The sequence below is a fragment of the Zonotrichia albicollis genome, chromosome 8 (genome assembly GCF_047830755.1).
Source record: "Zonotrichia albicollis isolate bZonAlb1 chromosome 8, bZonAlb1.hap1, whole genome shotgun sequence".
NCBI lineage: Eukaryota > Metazoa > Chordata > Aves > Passeriformes > Passerellidae > Zonotrichia > Zonotrichia albicollis.
Window position 1 is genome coordinate 21371109 of NC_133826.1, and position 17920 is coordinate 21389028.

Here is a 17920-nt window from a genome sequence, read left to right on the forward strand (position 1 = left end):
AAAAAAAAGCATTTTCTGCATACAAGAAAAATATAATTAAATACAAGCAGCAAGCAAAACAAAATACCCAGGCTATGAGTCAACAAAAATTGCTTGAAAAAAAGCTAATAGGACACGAAGTCCTGTGTTAAAATGGTACGTGCAGAATGAACTCTGGGAGGGCTGCAGCAGTTCCTGTGGCTCAGAGTGCACTGGCACCCTGTGTGTGAGGGAGCCTGGCACAACACTGTTGGGGCAAACAGGAGTTACTGCAGTGCTGACTGGAGTGGGATGGTGTATTTGACACAGGAAATCCAGCAAAAATACTGGATCCCTATTTTCAAACAAATGAGAACCTTATGAGGAATGCATGTGAAGAGATGAGACTAGAAATGGAACAAAAAATATGGAACCTCTAAAGATTACATTTTCCCAGCCCAAACTCCCAGCAGACTGGTTCTACACAGCACATCAGACTCATTGAACTCAGGTTCTATTTCACCACTACATTTGCTTATTATTTTAATCTTCTATAAAACATACTACTATCAAAGATATATCACAAGGCAGTTAGAATCTGGTGCTTTAACTAACAAATTATGGTAACTATGGGTTCAAGTCAAGTAACTGCAAATTCTTTTTATATGTCTTCATCTAATACCTAATTTACAATAGCATGGAATGGAAACTTGTTGCATCATGCTGAAAACCAGAAAAAAATATTCTTCAGGGCAGAAACCACATCTTACTTTGTTCTGTGAAGTGCTTAGTACATGTTGTGCTGCTTTCCAGAGCAGTTAAAGGAGCTGCACAGCCTGGGAGTGCAGAGACTGCAGCATGTAGCTGCAAGTAACCGGGTGAGCTGCTGCAGCCCTTCCTCAAGGAGAAACACACTGCTGATGAAAGGCACTGTCATTGCCAGTGAATGCAGTCTGCCAGGGAGACCAAAAGTCTGGATTGCAGGATGAGTTAACCACTTACTGTCTGTTATCTCATCCAGAAGGAGAGCCAGGCTCTGGCTGTGGTACATACACACCTAGCACTATCAATCCCCACTCCTCCTGCCTTCCGCAGCAGTTTCGCTGGCTTGGATTAACTCCGCAATCAGTTCTGCACAACAGAAAAGCAAAACTGGTGCAAAGGTCTCACCTCTGCTCCCTCCTCAGGGGATTCACTTCAGCCAGCTGTGCTCCAGTCCTGGGAAATGGGCTGGGCAAGTGGGCTACAATAGGTGTGATCCTAGAGCCCAACTTCCAGGTTACAAGCTCAAAATGCGTGCATTTGTGCTCTCTGAAACAGCCCCACACTGCAAACCACGACAGCAGGACTGGAAGAAATACAGGTGTTTGCCCCAAACATGCACTCCCGATGACTACCAACCAGCTAATACAGGCACACATAATTACACCTCAGTTACAGTCCAGATTCACAAACTGCTACAGAGAAATTACTGCCAGAATTCCTCACAAGATGTCTTCAAGGAAAAAGGCAATTTGCAGCTAAATGGATATACAACTTGCATGACAGCACACTACTTTTTATATTTAAACCCCATACACACAAATAATAGCTCAGAATTAAGAAAGCAGCAATTTTTATTCCTACCAGCTATTATGGACTTACTGCTGGGGTTTTGCAGGAGCCTCTCATTCCCTTTCCATCTTGGCTGAAAATTGTAGAATTTTATGAAGGATTTAGGTGTTACTTGATTAATGACAGTAATTATACATGGGTGTAAGTTTAAACTAGCTGCTCAGCTGGTTGACTTTCTTGCAACACTGTTTTTCTGAATTGAGAATTCAACTCTTGACAAAAGCAATGCTTTTTGATTATATTAGGCTTAGCATGGCTTTTATACTTTCCCACACTGAAAATACAAAAAAATATTTGTATGGCATACTTTCTTGGATATTTATACACAGAGTATTCACTAACCTTTTTCGAGCCACTAAATTTTACTTAAGAATCAAATATTTTCAAATGCCTTGCAAGATAATGACTATTTTTTGTAGTCAGCTAAGAATGTTTCATCAATATACAATAATAAGCTTAGGCAAATAGATTTTTCTGATGCAAATTTGGAACAAGTCTGTAATATCACTGTATCTCTACACCCCCTAACAACAATGGTTTTAAACAAGTATTCATTATTTGACATTACTACTCCTCAAGCTAGAAAATCAGATTGTTTTGGCCCTGTCACATTAGGAAACTGCTGGGGTAGTTATTCAACTTCAGTTTCCCTGCAAAGTGAACTGAGATACTGACTTTTTTATTCCTTTCCCCACATGGCAGAAGTGCATTGCAGGGACTTGAGGGAAGGAAAGCATTTCTTAATTCCTCTCTCAATCTGTTTATTCTTCCCTGCACTTGAAGCAAATTGAAAGAGACCATATGAATACCAAGTGACCAGCCTGATTAAAAATCAGAATTCTTGTAAAATGATTTGACATGGAAAATAAATTACTCAGTTAATACAAAATTCTTGTTGTAATGGATAAATTTGTATAAAAGTCTCCTCTGACTCATCCTGCAATATATATATGTTTTTAAAACAAAGATATAAAATGCTTATTTGAGAAAAAATATTTTAAAAATCCAAATTGCCTTCCTCTTGTGTATCGGATATTTGATGGTTTAAGTCAGTTTGGGTTATGAAGGAAATACAAAATTTTAAAAAAGAAATAGCATAGGAAAACAAAGTTAAGCTTCACTTGAATACTGATCTATGCCTAAGCATTAGAAAACTATTGCATTATTATTAGAATCATGCTGAATTCTTATGCTGTTTCTGATTTCTATAGCAGGTCAAAAAGTCTCACATTTCCATATGGGGATGCCTGCTGAAGACAGATTTTTTTTTCTTTTAATGCAGTTGGAACTTGCCAACTGACATAAATATCTTTGCAAAGTTTTTACAGCGTAGCTTCCGTAAACTTTTGAAACATCAGATAATTCCTTTCATACAGAAGTATAATTTCCAGGAGAAAAATACTCTGTTTCTTGGTTCAACACTTTCAGTTCCAAGCTCTAGACTATTTCTGCACTGTTTGAAGTCTAGCAGAGCAGAGCCAAGACCATATACATGTCAACCAGAAGAGAAATAACATGCTCTTTGGTTCTTTTGCTCCTCTACCAAAATTAAAAAGAGGATGATCCTATGGAACACAGAGTTAACAAAAATAAACATAGAATTAAAATTTAATATCGTGCAATACATGGAGAACAGAAATTGAGATACTACTGAATAACCCAGCTTTTGACTTCACCAGAAATGGAATAGGAGATGTGAACAAATCAAACATGAGAAACAGTAAAAGAATGAATCAGACCACACAGGGGAAGCTCTAAGAGAAGCCTCTGCTGCCATGGGTTAATTTCACCAGTGCCTCTTTCCCACCCCATTCCATCAGGGCACTGATTTGTATACATGCATACACCACGTATGCACACACACAGAAACACAAACACAGCATCTGCAGCCTCTCCAGTTAGACACTAATGCAGCCAAGTCAGCTGGGACTGCGAGCCAAGTGCCATCTATCCTGACCCCAGCAAAAGCAGCACATCCATTTGCTACACTTTGCAGACTTAAATATGTAAGGTCCTTCCAAGAAAAGTTCCACCTAAGAGAGAGAGAGCAGACCAAAATGCCTGCTTCATTAAAGGGTCACATGGGAACTAAGTCAACAATTAATCCCCACAGACGTCACTGTGCAAACATCCAGCCCAAGGAATTCCAAGTCTGTTGGCCACAGCTACACACGGTATAATACACGTGCAAAATTAAAACATTCCATACTCCAATCTCTTTCCATAGCTCCATTTTGTATTGTAGCTCACCCCTTTTCAGCTAGAGAAAGTACAGTACATCTGAGAAGATAAGAAATATCCACTAACATCTTTCCCCTATTCCTGGGGAAGACAGGCTAGCAAAAGGATGACAACCATAGTATGTTCTATTAAATTACTCAAAAGTACATTTTACATGGGTTTAACACAATCTGGTCTACTAGAGGAACATATGTGTTAATTACAAATGAAAACTTTCTGTTCTACATAATTGAAAAAGAAAAAAATATTCCATGCTCTAAAACAGGATATACATTTAAATTTGTAAGACTTGTAGAAACTGACATATGGAATAATAGGAAAGAGTATTGGAAGGCATCAAGGGAAAAGACTGTCAATACTGGAACAGCCAGATTTGAAGTTCTCTGCCAACTTTACTAATAGCATAATAAGGAAAAGGGCTGAGGCTTTCCAATTAAAATAGAATGCTGCTGCTAGGAACTTGCATAGGAACAAGAGCATGGTTTGACAAAGTAAAACTCTTGGGCTTGGGACGTTAGTATGGAGACTCCAGCTTCTCAGCCGCTTCTTTGGCAGCAGCTGTTTTGGACAAGGCTGTTTCTGCCCAAGCCAGTTGTGTTCCCTGTCCTTGCCACAGCCCAGCTGGCTGTGAACTGACAACAGCAACAGTGCACCCATCTCTTCCTGCTGCTGGAGTGGGGACCAGTGCCCTGGGCACAGCAGGAACCTGGGGACACCAACTCTTATGATGTTCATGTGTCAAGAACTTCCTGCTGACTGTACCTGAACAACACTGGGAAAACACACAAACAGCCCTACAAGCATGGGGAAATAGAAAATGACTACTGAAGTCCATTTTAAGCAACGTGAATTACTAAATCAAACATCAGCAAACCAAACTAGGTAATACTGACACCTTTTTTTTTCAGCTGAGAACTCGGGGAAGAAATTACTCTTACAACTACTCTAGACAGGGATCACATTAAAAGAATCAAATGGAGTAACCAGAGGCTCATAAATGCAAGTCATTAACCTTATTTTCCCTCAGAAGCAAGAACAGAATTCAGTTCTGCAAAAACATACAGTCAAAAAGTTTGTTTCTTAAATACTTTGATTTCTGTGAACATCAGGAACACTCCTAACCACCCACAAGTATTGCAAGTATCCTCCAATTTTTTTCATCACTTAAAACATAGAATTATTTAGATTGGAAAACACCTCCAAGATCACCATAGCTATATTCATTTCCACACACCTTCATTCTAGAGGCAGCTACAGGTCATTGACCACAAATACTTTGTTTACTTAATTTATTCTCTATATTAAATATTAAATATAAATATAAATATAAAAAGGTGAACATTTTAAATATTTCACTTTAAATTAAGTGAATTAGCATCTTATTCTATCATACTGCCATTTGCTAAACAAACATATGTAGGCATTCTTTTTACAGGTAGTTTTTTATAACTCAGCTCCAAACAAAGCAGAAACCCCATGACTTAGAAGCTTACTAATAGAATCATTCATCACTTGAACTAATGCTTTAATTAGCAGTTATATGAAGCAAAGACATATTTTTTGTTGTGTGTTTTACATTGACTTAATGTACAACAGATGACTCTTCAAAGTTATTAGGCTGAATTGCCTGCCATTAAAACTTCTTTTTCAAGCTTTTAACCGAAGATTTCTGCCCAAGAATAATGTTTTCAAACTTTTCCAAGACAGAAATATTCACTTAGAGTCAGCACTGTAAATCTGAAATGCAACTGATCATACTGTCACTGCTATATTTAAAAATGTAACATTTTAACTAAGTAGGAAGATAATGGGTGTATTCTAGCATTAATACAGAAGAAATACACCTGCATTGACAGCTGATGACATGAAAAAATCTCCTAAACCAAAACAATTATAAACTTCCCAGTAATGAATTCCATTGAACTCCTGTGAAGAATACTTCAACATAATGATGCATTTTAAAAGACAGATCTGTAGGTACTGGGAGTACACAGATGGAGAGAAGAGATGCAACACACCAGCTTGGAACACTCACCATCTGAATTGGTTTTTTGTGAAGATCTCGTTCGGTCACCAACTTTTCTTGGTCAGTGACATAAAGGCCTTTTTGTGCCAGGGCTTGTATAACAGCATCATGACCTAGAAGTGGTTTTGCAGCATCACTCTTGAGAATAAGGCTCCCAGCACGACAGTAGAGCTCGGCAGACAGCAGCAAGTTCACAACAGGTGGTTTAATGTGCTCCTGGTCATACTGGTCTGTGTAAAACGGCTCTCGGAGCTCTTCTGGAACATTCTCTACAAAACAGAGCACAACTCAGTATCAGAAAGGACAGTTAGACTATTAGGGGATTTTTTACAACTATATGTGAACTCAAAATTATGTTGAAGAAAGCTTAACCAAGGGGAGAGGCCAAAGTCTATGCCAGCAATTATGTTATAAAATTCTGGGGAAAATTTCATACAAAGGTAATATTTGAACCATAAATAGAAACTTGAGAAAAATTCAAAGTGTCTCCCACTGCAAAGGCCACAACAGAAGACCAACCTGTGGTTTACATCATCATTACATTAAAATTTCTTGGCTTCTCCAAATACATGCCCAAACATTCTCATTTCCTTTGGCATGATATTGTATAGGTCAGACATAAAAAGGCAGAACAACACCATTTAAACACAAACCCTGGACTCTATTACAATAACAAAATGAAAGTGAAACATGTTTCAGCACAGAAAAATTCAAGACAAACAGCAGCCTTCTAGTTTCTGTATATGCAGGAGAATTTTGATTACTATACTGTTTATTTCAAAGGTCATGCATCACAGAATGATGACAATTCAGCAGTTAAGCATAAATATATGGGCTTTTGACTGAAATCAGAAGAATGGAGAAAGAATAAAAAATATGATCACTTTCTCTCTGACAAAATACTGAGTTCTTATTGACCTTGTTATGTTACTGACGTCCCTTAAAATTCTGGTTTTAATCCTTTTTCAACAAGCTGGCTTAGCACCCACAGAAAGCTACGCAAATCTATGCTGAGATTTTTAACTCCAAAATTAGCATTCCAAGACAATCAACAATTTTTTCAAAGACTGTACACAACACAATACAGGCAGACTATAATTGTCTACCACAAATGTAGCAACTATATATTAATTAAATATGGTTGTAGATGAAATTAAATTAAATCATGAGTCAAGTGGAAAATAACTTTCAGATTTTCAGGCATACACACAGTAAGATGCTTCATTTTCCTCCTGGAAGAATTTCATTCTCTATTGTTGTAAAATTAGTTAAGCCAACAACATTTATGGGATAAAGAACATGTGATTCTTTTCCTGAGTCCAAATGTAAAAACCCTATTTAATTGCTAGAAGAAAAAATAAGTGCGTAGGAAAGCAGTGATGCAACTCAAGTTTCTATTCCCTTTGCCTTCAGCTGGATAAATGGCTAAACAGACAAGGTTTGAATCAGTCTGGAGTAAACAGCCCAGCAAGGGTGGAGCAGGAGAAGAGAGAGAAAAAACAGAACATGCCATCACAAGATAATGACAGATTATCTTCTTCCTCATACATATTCTATTGCAGTTCATGCTCTGCCATGATGGGCTCTGCAAGGTGCCAGCTGCCTTCTAGTTGTGAGGGAAGACACGCTTTGCAGAGAGCAAGAAGTGAAAGAAATATTAACACATGCTTGAAATGCTGGGAGGGTGGTAGGAAAGGGTAAGATATTGCTGCTTCTTTTGCAATTCAGAGTATCAAGGGAAAGAGACATAGTTTGTCACTTACTTAAACCATGAACCTAAATTTGGCAAGAAAATTGACAGCTCTGCTTTAGAATACAGACCAAAATATACCATCAGCACAACTACTCTGCCCTTTAAAACACAAATCTAATGCCTTTTATTATCATCTTGTAAAGAAGCCCTACTTTTTTACAAGATGATAATAAAACTGCTAACAAAAATATCTACTGGTGTCAGGAGATATTTCCATCTTCTCTTCCACTTCCCAGCTGACTATGATCCAGATGATGATCCAGAGTCACCCAGTCCAGCACAAAGCATTTCTAATTGAGGATCTCAGAGCTGCTAGATACCTGCTTCCCCAGGTATTGTTTTCATCTATCTTAATTCTACCTGACCTTCTTTCTTTTCCCTGTTTGACTACACTCTATTTAAATATTAAACTTGTTATTTCTGAAGTCCCTAATGATCCATCTCCAGTATCAGGAGCTCAAATCTCATCAGGACTTTACCCTCTACAATTCCAAATGCCAACTCTTAAAGCATCTCTATGCTATTTCTTCAAGCTAGAGAGGATTAGAAAACATTTTTTGTAAATATCTCACAATGCACAGGCAGCAGATTTTGCTTTTGAAAGAGACAAAAAAAAAAAAAACAAAAACAAAAAAACCCACAACAAAAGCCCAACCCAACCAACCAAATAAAAACCCAAACCAAAATCCACACACCCTTTTTTGAAGCAGATGACAATTTCAATGGGGATGAGGGGAAGCAGGGAGGAACAGATAAAGACAAATGTAATTTCTTAGAAGACTTTAAAAAGCCTCATTCCTATATGAAAAAACCCTCTTGAGGCAGGAGTACTTAGCTACACTCAAACAGAAGTCACATACTCTGTGGTTCAGATTCACTGAAGACAAAGACAGATCTTAAGCCTGAAAATTTGAGCCAGAAGAGAAATCTCAAGACAGTAAATAACAAACCCAACGCCTGTTAATTCTCTTCTGTATCACTGAAGCACATACAAAAGTGACAAGATGCAATAAATACATTTATCATTAAAGAATGACATCCGCTGCTGGGATTTTGTAATTAAAAACTCAACACAGCTAAAAAAAAAAATCAACATGATGACTAGCAAAGGCAAATAGAATTATTTATAAAGCTTAGTTCTGCTTCTGAAAATATAGAAAAAGACAAAATGACATGTATGCCATTTCTTTTACTTCACTGGCATACATAAAATAAATCTGGTAAAGAAACTTATTGGTCTTCATAAAAATAAAACCAGAAAAATAAATTTATTAGAAAAATAAAATAAGGAAACAAAGGGCGAGGAAGAGCAGCTGTGGCTACAGGCATATTCTGAATGTATAAAAAAATGTGAAAGCAGACAAACAAGAAATCTTTAGTGCAACAAGATCAGAATTATTTACAAAAATTCCTGTCAGACTTCCCTCTGCACAGGCAGGAACATGGCACTTTCCCCCACTTCAGAATATATATTAAACTGTTTGATATCAAAATAGCTCTTGATAGAAGATTCAAGCTGTGCTCTCATGTTAGAGTTGAAAAAGGAAACAAAAACCCCCACAGCAGATAGTTTTCTGTCTGTTACCTATCGCAGATAGAAGTCCTTCCAGAATTGGCATGTGCTGCCTCTGGAGTCCTGTGGCAGGGAATTTCAAGGCTCCACCAGTTCCCAGCAGATTACCAGGACAATCAGCAGGGTCAAGAGCATTTATTAACAATTCTGTCAGGACTAGAGATTGTTACACAGGCTCTGCTAGGCAGAGAAGAATCTTAACACTAATCTGCAATGCGTGCATTTTACCATCTTCCTTTGCCCAGCTGACAAAGAAGAATCATTCAAGATTAAACTCTGAGGCAAATGACCCATTTTAACAGAAATACCTTGTTGCCATAAAACACCAACTGACCTTGAAATGCCTGGTAATTATGTCAGAGGGGTGTATGGGGACATTGAGTGCTAACACAAGCACGAGTGACACGGGAGACTGGGGACAGTGCTGGAGACAAGGGGCAGGATCTGCCTGCACTCTGCCAGCACCAACAGGCCTTGGAAACATGCACCTGGATAAAGGCAGGGCTCATGGGCCCCTGCAAGGGAAAAGCTTCTCAACAGACCAAGAGCACAGGTGCAGGTTGCCTGGGGACCCAGCTGTGAAAGTGCCATCCACAGGGACTTTCACAACAAGGCCCTGGGAAACCTCTCGAACTTTGAGGCTGGCCCTTCCTGGAGAAGGAAGCTGAACTAGATGACCACCCTATTTTTTCCTAGAATTGTGAGCAGGACCACAGCTTTGGAAATCATTTTGACATTTTGAAATTTGTAAATATTGTACTATGAAGAGAATAAATGCAGCTAACGGGCAAGTTCAAGACACAGAGAAAAGAACAAAAAAAAAAAAAAACCACATTAGCCCAAGTCTGTGACTCAAATTTAAACACCAAGCTAACTTCAATAAAGTAATCAATGTATCTTCAGGTGATTTTTCATAAATGATCAATGAATGAAAAGTTCTGCAGATGCTCTTTCTAGAGAAGAAATAAAAATTTAAGAGCTTATTCCAAGTTTTAAAACAAATGCAGGATAATCATTGCTCCCTGTTGTGGTTTAAGCCCAGTTCCAACTAAGTTGCCCAGCTGCTTGCTCTTTACCCCACTCTCCCTGCTGGGATGGGAGGATAGGGAGGAAAGCTGGAAAAAGGTAGTTCCTGCAGGCGGAGATAAAAACAGTTTAATAACTGAAATAAAGTAAAACATTATACCAATAATAACAATGGAAGGGAAAAAGAGAGACAGTCCATTCCCAAGCAGCTGCCAGCCCCTCCCAGGCAGCTCCCCCAGCCCATGCTGGGCACAGGCCATGCTTTGCCCTGGCCCTGTCCCGGCCTTGCTCCCTCACAGCTCCTCCTGCACCTCCCGGCTGCCGCGGGCACAGCCAAGTCCTTGGCTTAGAGACAGCACCAGTGAGCAACCACTGAAACACCAGAGTGTCAGCAACAGTGCCCTCACTCTGAGCCAAAACACAGCCCTGCACCAGCTACCAGCAAGAAAATTCACTCTATTCCAGACAAAACCAGAACACTCCCCACTGTGAGATAGAAATGCAACTTAACTTTCCATTTCAACAGACCATTTTAAAGGAAAGGAATGGTCTAAAATTAATTCATGCCTAACACTATTGAATTTACCTTTAAAAGTTGCTTTAGAAGAAAACCTCCCTGCTCAGATAGGTATGAATTACTCCTTGGAAGACAGTGTGAATTTGTTCTTTGGAAAAAACAGCTTGTGTTAACGTGAAAAGTCTACATTTTCTTTAAAAACAAATTGGGTTTTTTGTAAAGTTTCCATGCTTCCACAGAGATGAATACAATCCTTTACACAACTATTGAGTTTTTCAACTTTATACCAGTGAACAATTTCAGATTTATGAATGCTTGCCTTAACAATGTCCAAAAGCTTAGAAGTCTTTGTCAACAAGGTCTCCATGTTGTTTGTTTGTTTTGCCTTTTTTTAATTCCTGAGGACAATAAAACAAGTTAAAATATTTTGCCTTGGGCTTTCTAATTAAATGATGCCATCACTTTTGGGAGCCACAAGGCCACATTAAGCCTCAGTCTAGAAAACTTCCTCTCTGCAGGTTACTGATGTCAATGCATAAAGACATTAAGAAGAAAAAAATATTTGTAGAAGACTGAGATATAATACAGAATTGTTTGAAAACTCTAATACCTTTAACCACCTCCTAGTGCAAACCAGTAGATGAATGTATGCCAAATCTTAATGGACTTGCTGGTGTTCTGCAGCTCAGCAAAGGTGTGCTTTTGCCAGGAAATGGCTGTGTCAAGTTACCTCATTCAGACTCCCAATTGCCAATGAGGATTCTGGTGCCACATTCACAATCTGGGCACAAGACAGCAGAGCTTGCACAGAAGTCAAGAGTCCAAGAATTGAAAACAGGTCAGAGAAGACAGAATTATACTATTCAACTTCTAGCAAGTTTTTTTTAGTGGACTCAATAGAAGAGGGAGACATTTCAATTTACTATTTTATTTTGGAGACATCATCAAGAAACAAGACTTTTAATCAGGAAGCGGAAAACAAAATGAGAGAGTAGAGATTACAAAATAATTTTTATTTTTTGGTTTGTTGAATCAATCTGCCACTTCCATTGCTCTAGGCTAGCAGGCTGGAGGTGTACTTCTGTCTAGAGACAAGTATCTGAAAGGCCAACACTCAACTGATGGCACACTCAGCCTCAGTATAACCATTCTTAGCTTTGTCCACCTTGCTAAGATGAACTCAAGAGATGCTTGAATTTAGCATCACAGAAGTACTATGAATAAACAGATCTTACCCTCCTGCCTCTAGATGCTACAAAAATAGACCATTATCCACTGCTTCAACAGCTGTTCTGCACTTAAAAGGTATATTCCTCATTCAAAAAAAGAAAACAAACAAAAAACAAACAAAAACTCCTCAAACTAAAATAATTAAAAACCAAAACCCAAACAAAATCCTAAAGAATCCCCCAAAATCCAAACACAAACCAACCCCAAAACATTCAAGGAAAAAACAAGCACAGCTCTACTTTCATAGCCTAACCAGACTTCAGTTGTTCTTTAAACACTGCAAATCACAAAAGAAATGCTCTATTAATTGTCACAGTAAGTGCCTATCCCATCCAATATTCTGCCTTCAGCAGCACAACAGGAAGTGCTCCTCACAGAACCTACATCATGTGTCTGGTACTGACATTTCTTATTAAAATGGGAAGATTAGCATCTAATTTACTAAAACCTGTGTATTGACTCAGGTTTAATAAACAAAAGAATTACTTAGAATTAATCCTGCCAATACGGGGATCAATTTTCATTAACATAAATGCCTTCAGAACTTATTTTTGGGAGAGGCAAGTTATGAGAAATGTAAAGATAACACTATAATTATAATCCTATCTCACCCAGCTAGCACCTTACTGACTATTATAGACAAGTCATGACTTAAATATCCTATGGAGTAGGGGAAAAGCTGCTTCAGAAAATTAGAGAGAAACATTTCTTGAACTTATTACTAAACTTCATTAAGCCAAAGAAAACTTTTTGCCAGCCATAAGTAGATAAATGTGAATGAACACATCTTCTTAGGTGTTTGGTTTCCAGGTTCTGTTAGTGTAAGACTGCTTTCAACTGAATAAAAGAAAACATGTAGGAAACAGCTAGAACTATACAAAATCTTACATTTGGCAAATAGATTTCAAATATTATATTTCAACTCTGCAGCAGAAATGTTTATTATTACCACCTGATGCAGCAATAATGTATTGTCCAATTGCACAAAATAAAAAAGGAAGGGGGAGGAGGAAGAACAAACTCTACTTTTCTTAAGAAGTCTTGAGAATTTTTCACTTCTATCCTCATTTTCCAGAATGATCAGCAAAAACAATCATTCAGAGCTCTCAGTTTAGCAGAGCAAGTATTGAAAGTCACTCATTTCAGGACTGGAATTGTAACCAGTTGTGCTAGCTGTAGAATGGAAATTGACACATTCCTGATCAACAGCATACAAATACTCTTCAAGTTTGAATGAGAGCCACCTTCAAACGTGGATTCACTCAAGCAACACAATAGATGACCATAAATCATAAGGTGAAGGGAAAAATTTTAAACTATATTTTCAGTAGTAAGTGCAATGGCGGTTCAAAAAATATAAAGAGAAATCAGGTATAGGGAGAAGAAATGTATTTCATCTCATCACCTGAAATCAGTGAGTGTTTGGCTGCAGTCTCTGTCAGACCTGTTACATTCTGCAGACAAGCACTCAGAGTGGAAAAGGCAAACAGGCTCAAAGGCTCATTGAAAGAACACATTCCATACCCCAAAGGTCCATTGTCAGCTGCCAATCCTGCAACTGTCCCCTCACTGATCACCTTCCCTTACACTTGTACACGCACAGGACTTCAGAGGGCTCTGTCAAACCCAACAGATCCAGAAGTTCATACAATTTTATGTATTTACTTCCAAAAAAGTGATCTACACTCAAACTACATTACAAATGTGCTCTACAGAAAGGAGTGATACAACCACCTTGCAAGTAAAAGATCTCAGTAGATGATCTGTCTAATCCACTGATTTTAGTAGGACCGACTGAAGTATCCATTTGTCAGCAACTATTTCAGAGAGGTAATGAAATCTATATGAAAAAATTCTCACAAGAATCTCAAACATTTGCTTTTGAACTCCAAACCCTTCTACAAGGTTTTGCTACTGCCAGACTGAATACAAGTGAAGAAATTACTTCTGCTAGAAAAAGATTCAAGTTTGCTCTGGCCTGCAACATCCAACAGATGAGAGTATTTAGCTACCACTTGTTTCTGTCAGATACACAGTGTTCATTTCCTCCCTTCATGGTTCTGCTGGCAACATGGGCAAAGAGCAGTAAGTAGCCACATACCAGTTCTGAAAACATTAATCATCAGGAGAAAGCTATTTTAGGTTTCTTGGGTAATATTTACTTGCAGATGATGCAACTGTAAGCTATTGATTCAAACACCCATAAAGGATATATTTAATGTTAATTTTAAGGTTAAAAGGTATACAGACTATCTTATTTTTACTTTAGAAAACACAAAAATGTTTATGGCAATTGCTCAGACTTTTGTAGTTTTTATTTTGGTTTTAGTTTATTCTTGTCCAAAAATAAAAATAAAAATCTCATGGTAACCAGTTAAATGTATTACTGAAACAGAATAATATATTGTATGGATAGTAAAGTAGCAACAGCTTTAACTTGATTTAAAACTGTTCCCGTATTTTTCTGAAAATCAGACACAGATATTCTCTTAACTTTGTGACTAGAAATTGGATGAAAAGCTGTTTGAAAAATCATTTTCCAAGAGCACTCAGATGTCCCCCACCAAATGGGAAGAGCACATACTTCCAGGTTCAAGAGCTCACATCTTTCTTCACACTAGCCAAGGTTGTAGAGAAGTGATTCCAAGCTTGGGAGGATCTTCCCTCCCAAGAAGGATTGGGAGCACCTTGGAGGACAAAATTATGATTCAAGATAATTTTGATAAGTGGAAGGAGTGGTTTGAAAATAGGATGCAGTTATGTAAGTATAGCTGCAAAGCAGGAACCTACAACAGTACAATTATAAGATGGGAACAACTGAGTAGGCAGCAGCTCTGCAGAGAAAGATAGAGAGCTACAGTGAATCACAGACTGCATGAGTCAACAATTCTAGGCTGAGGCAGAAATGGCAAACATCATATTTTAGTGAATAAATCGGAGTATTATAGGTTGGAAACATGAAATAATTTTTCAAATTTACCTTGTATTGGTAATGGTTTAGCTGGACCAACAGATCTAGATTTAAGTACAGAGCTCATGTAAACCAACCACAGGAAAAAATTATGCAAAAAAACCCCAAAACAAACAACCCAAACGCCTAAGAAACATACAGAGCAAAAAAAGTTTGACCTACCAAAAAGAAAAAAAGTCTGTTTTGTCTAAGCAATATAACAGACATTGCTTTTATTGTATGAAAGGGGTTACAAAAACGTAACATGCCCACCATTCTCAAAAGCACCAGGAAGAGGGCAAGTAATGGCTTAACAAGGGACCAAAAGACATCAAGATTCTGCTCAAACATCTAAAAATAAACAAGGTCCAAACTGACTAAAAGACATGCCGTTGAAAGTCTATAATTAGTGATTTTCAAAAAACAGGCTAAACAAACATCTGTCAGGAATGATGTATATTTAGCTCAGCCTGTCTTTAGGAACATGGATGAATAACAAATTTTTCAGGCACATTTTCTATTACTACAGCAGACTGAGAAGGCAAAAACTTCACATTCCAAAATAGTGAAACACACTTCTGGTACTTTAGAAATAAAAAGAGCACAGACTACCACAACATCAAGACATTTTTCAACTTATTTCTATGAAGTAAGTCCCATAATACTTTTAAGTTGAAGGTTATAGTGTCTATACAGTTCACCCAGTTCTTTGGGAAGAAATTTTTCTATACTGAAGAAGTTAACTGCCAGCATTGGGAGACAAGGCTGAAATTAAGTATTTGCAGATTTAATTTCTAAAGTCAAACATTCCCTCTTTCATACTTCACACTTGTTAATTTTCTCCCTTTCAGTTACTGCAAGTTGTGTCACTTAAACAATTTGATTATTACAAAACATTTAATCTGACATGTCCTAACACTGATATAAAATCCTACACACCCTCAACATTTAAATATGAATTCCTTCTTCAATTAGTATTTCTTAAACAATTCTTCATACAAGATGCCTTCAACATGACTGTTAATACATTCTTACTCTCCTGTGACACCTCACTAATAGGACAACTTCTTTTGACCTGCCTGTGTTGTAGGTCAGACTCTACACTTGCATTTTAACCAAGGACAATAGCAAGAGACAATTTTTCTCTGAGTTTTTAGACCCGGGTATCAATGAAACACCAGAAGTCATTAGAAATGGTAATGAACAGTACCTATTCTAAGTATTTTTCAAAGCAAATGCACAACACATAGTCAAGCTGTATCCACAACTCTGATTGTATTGAAATATGGTTTTAAGACTGTGAAAGCCATCCACCGAAAGATGCACCCTTTGATACATGAAGAATTGGATTTCTTTAATGGATACATGATTGTAACAACCTATGCTTTTCCTTAATGAAAGTGAACTGCATTACTTTGTTTCATAGGGAAAAACCCTTCACCTTCCCCTGCAGCCTTAGGGAACTTCAATACTTCAAGCATAAAAAAAGAAAAAATGTGGCAGCCATAAACACACTAATCAGCCTCTGTGTTTCTCTGTACAAATGTATATAGCAATAGTTAGAAGACATGACTGAGGCTGTGATTTATTCCTAAGAACTAAAATAATTTAGCCAACCCAAACTTCCTTCCTTCTTGGAAAAGGTGAAGGTCAGTTCTTCTGTTTCACTCCAAGGATAAAGGTAGCATTTGTACTGCAGACATGCAAGTCCTGAATACTGTCTTTCCCTACTTCAGCCAAACTTTTCTTTGACATTTCTAGTTACATTAACCAAGTGGAAGAACTGGGACCAGAAACACTACAATGAACTGGGACCACACACTGCAAATGTGTGTGCTTACCTCTCTTCCTTCTGTTACATTACTGCAGTGACTAGAGAGCAGATGGAGCAATTATTCCCCCTGATCATGTTTTATTTGAGCATCTCAGAACAACCCCAGTCATGAAAGAGTCAAGGAATTTGTTTTGGATGACACTTTTTATAAAAAGTAGCTGAAAAGTTCCCTGCAAGTGGCTTTACACATGCAATAGAAACTCAACCAGCATGAGCCAAGACATTTCAACCATAGGTTGGGAATCTGTCAAACTCCAGTAGAAAAAAGTTTTCAGGTTAGAAGGCTGGGTTACATAATTGCACAAGCATTGTACACTCAGAATCCTATGAGTAAACCCTATGGAACCAAGCTACCTAAAAATATAATGATCTCTGAAAATGTTCAATTAGGTACTTCCAAGAATTTTCCCTACTGTTTTACCTCTCATACCTGCATAGCTAATAAAGCTATGCTAATTAGCTATCAAAATATTATTGGTCCAGATTTCACAAAGAAAAGCAAGTAGAGTTTACTGACAAATCTTTATATGGAAACAATATTTTGATATTTTCTTTCTTTTTAAAGTGATGCACTCACTGAAATTTCACTAGATTCAAGCACTTTAAAAGTGACTTTTTGAAGCATTGCATCAAATATGAGCTCCCAGAAGCGTGTCCCACAAAGACATGCTAAATACATCCTAACCCAGGCTAAATACATAACAGCACCCTGGCCCTAAATGTAAAAGGTGCAATACTCCATAAGAAGGAAACTTTTCCTGGTTTTTTTAAAATAAACAACGGCAAAAGTAATGATTGTTGATACCTACCTCACCTTTCAAAAAACCCCATTATTTTTAATGAACAGAATATTAAATTATTACAACACTAGAGCTATACTAAAGCCAAAACCCACAAACAATAAGCAAACAACCCCAACTCCCCCCAAAAAGCTAAAAAAATTAATTTAAAAAAAACCCTTAAAAATTCCAAAACAAACAAACAAAACCCAAACAAAAATCCCCCAGCTTGGTAAATTTTCAAAATGCTTCCCTCAGAAGACCTCTGCAAGTCTGGTATTCCTCAAGGCCCAATAATATTTCAGGCACAGAATAATAGGTCTGGTATTCCTCAAGGTCCAAGGTTTTCAACGACAGAGCACTGATGCCTTTTGGAGGCATTACAAATCGATTCCATTTACACTTACAGACAAGGAGAG

The 17920-nt window shown here is 37.6% G+C and overlaps 1 protein-coding gene across 4 annotated transcripts in view; it reads right to left on the reverse strand.

Moving 5' to 3' along the window:
• Nucleotides 1–17920, reverse strand: part of CAMSAP2 (calmodulin regulated spectrin associated protein family member 2) — a 79817-nt gene that overhangs the window by 60583 nt on the left and 1314 nt on the right. For all 4 annotated transcript variants that reach the window (XM_005487087.4, XM_026793443.2, XM_005487086.4 and 1 more), the window contains exon 2: nucleotides 5849–6108. In XM_005487087.4, the coding sequence (XP_005487144.2) occupies nucleotides 5849–6108 (260 nt within the window). The remainder of the gene's footprint in view (nucleotides 1–5848; nucleotides 6109–17920) is intronic.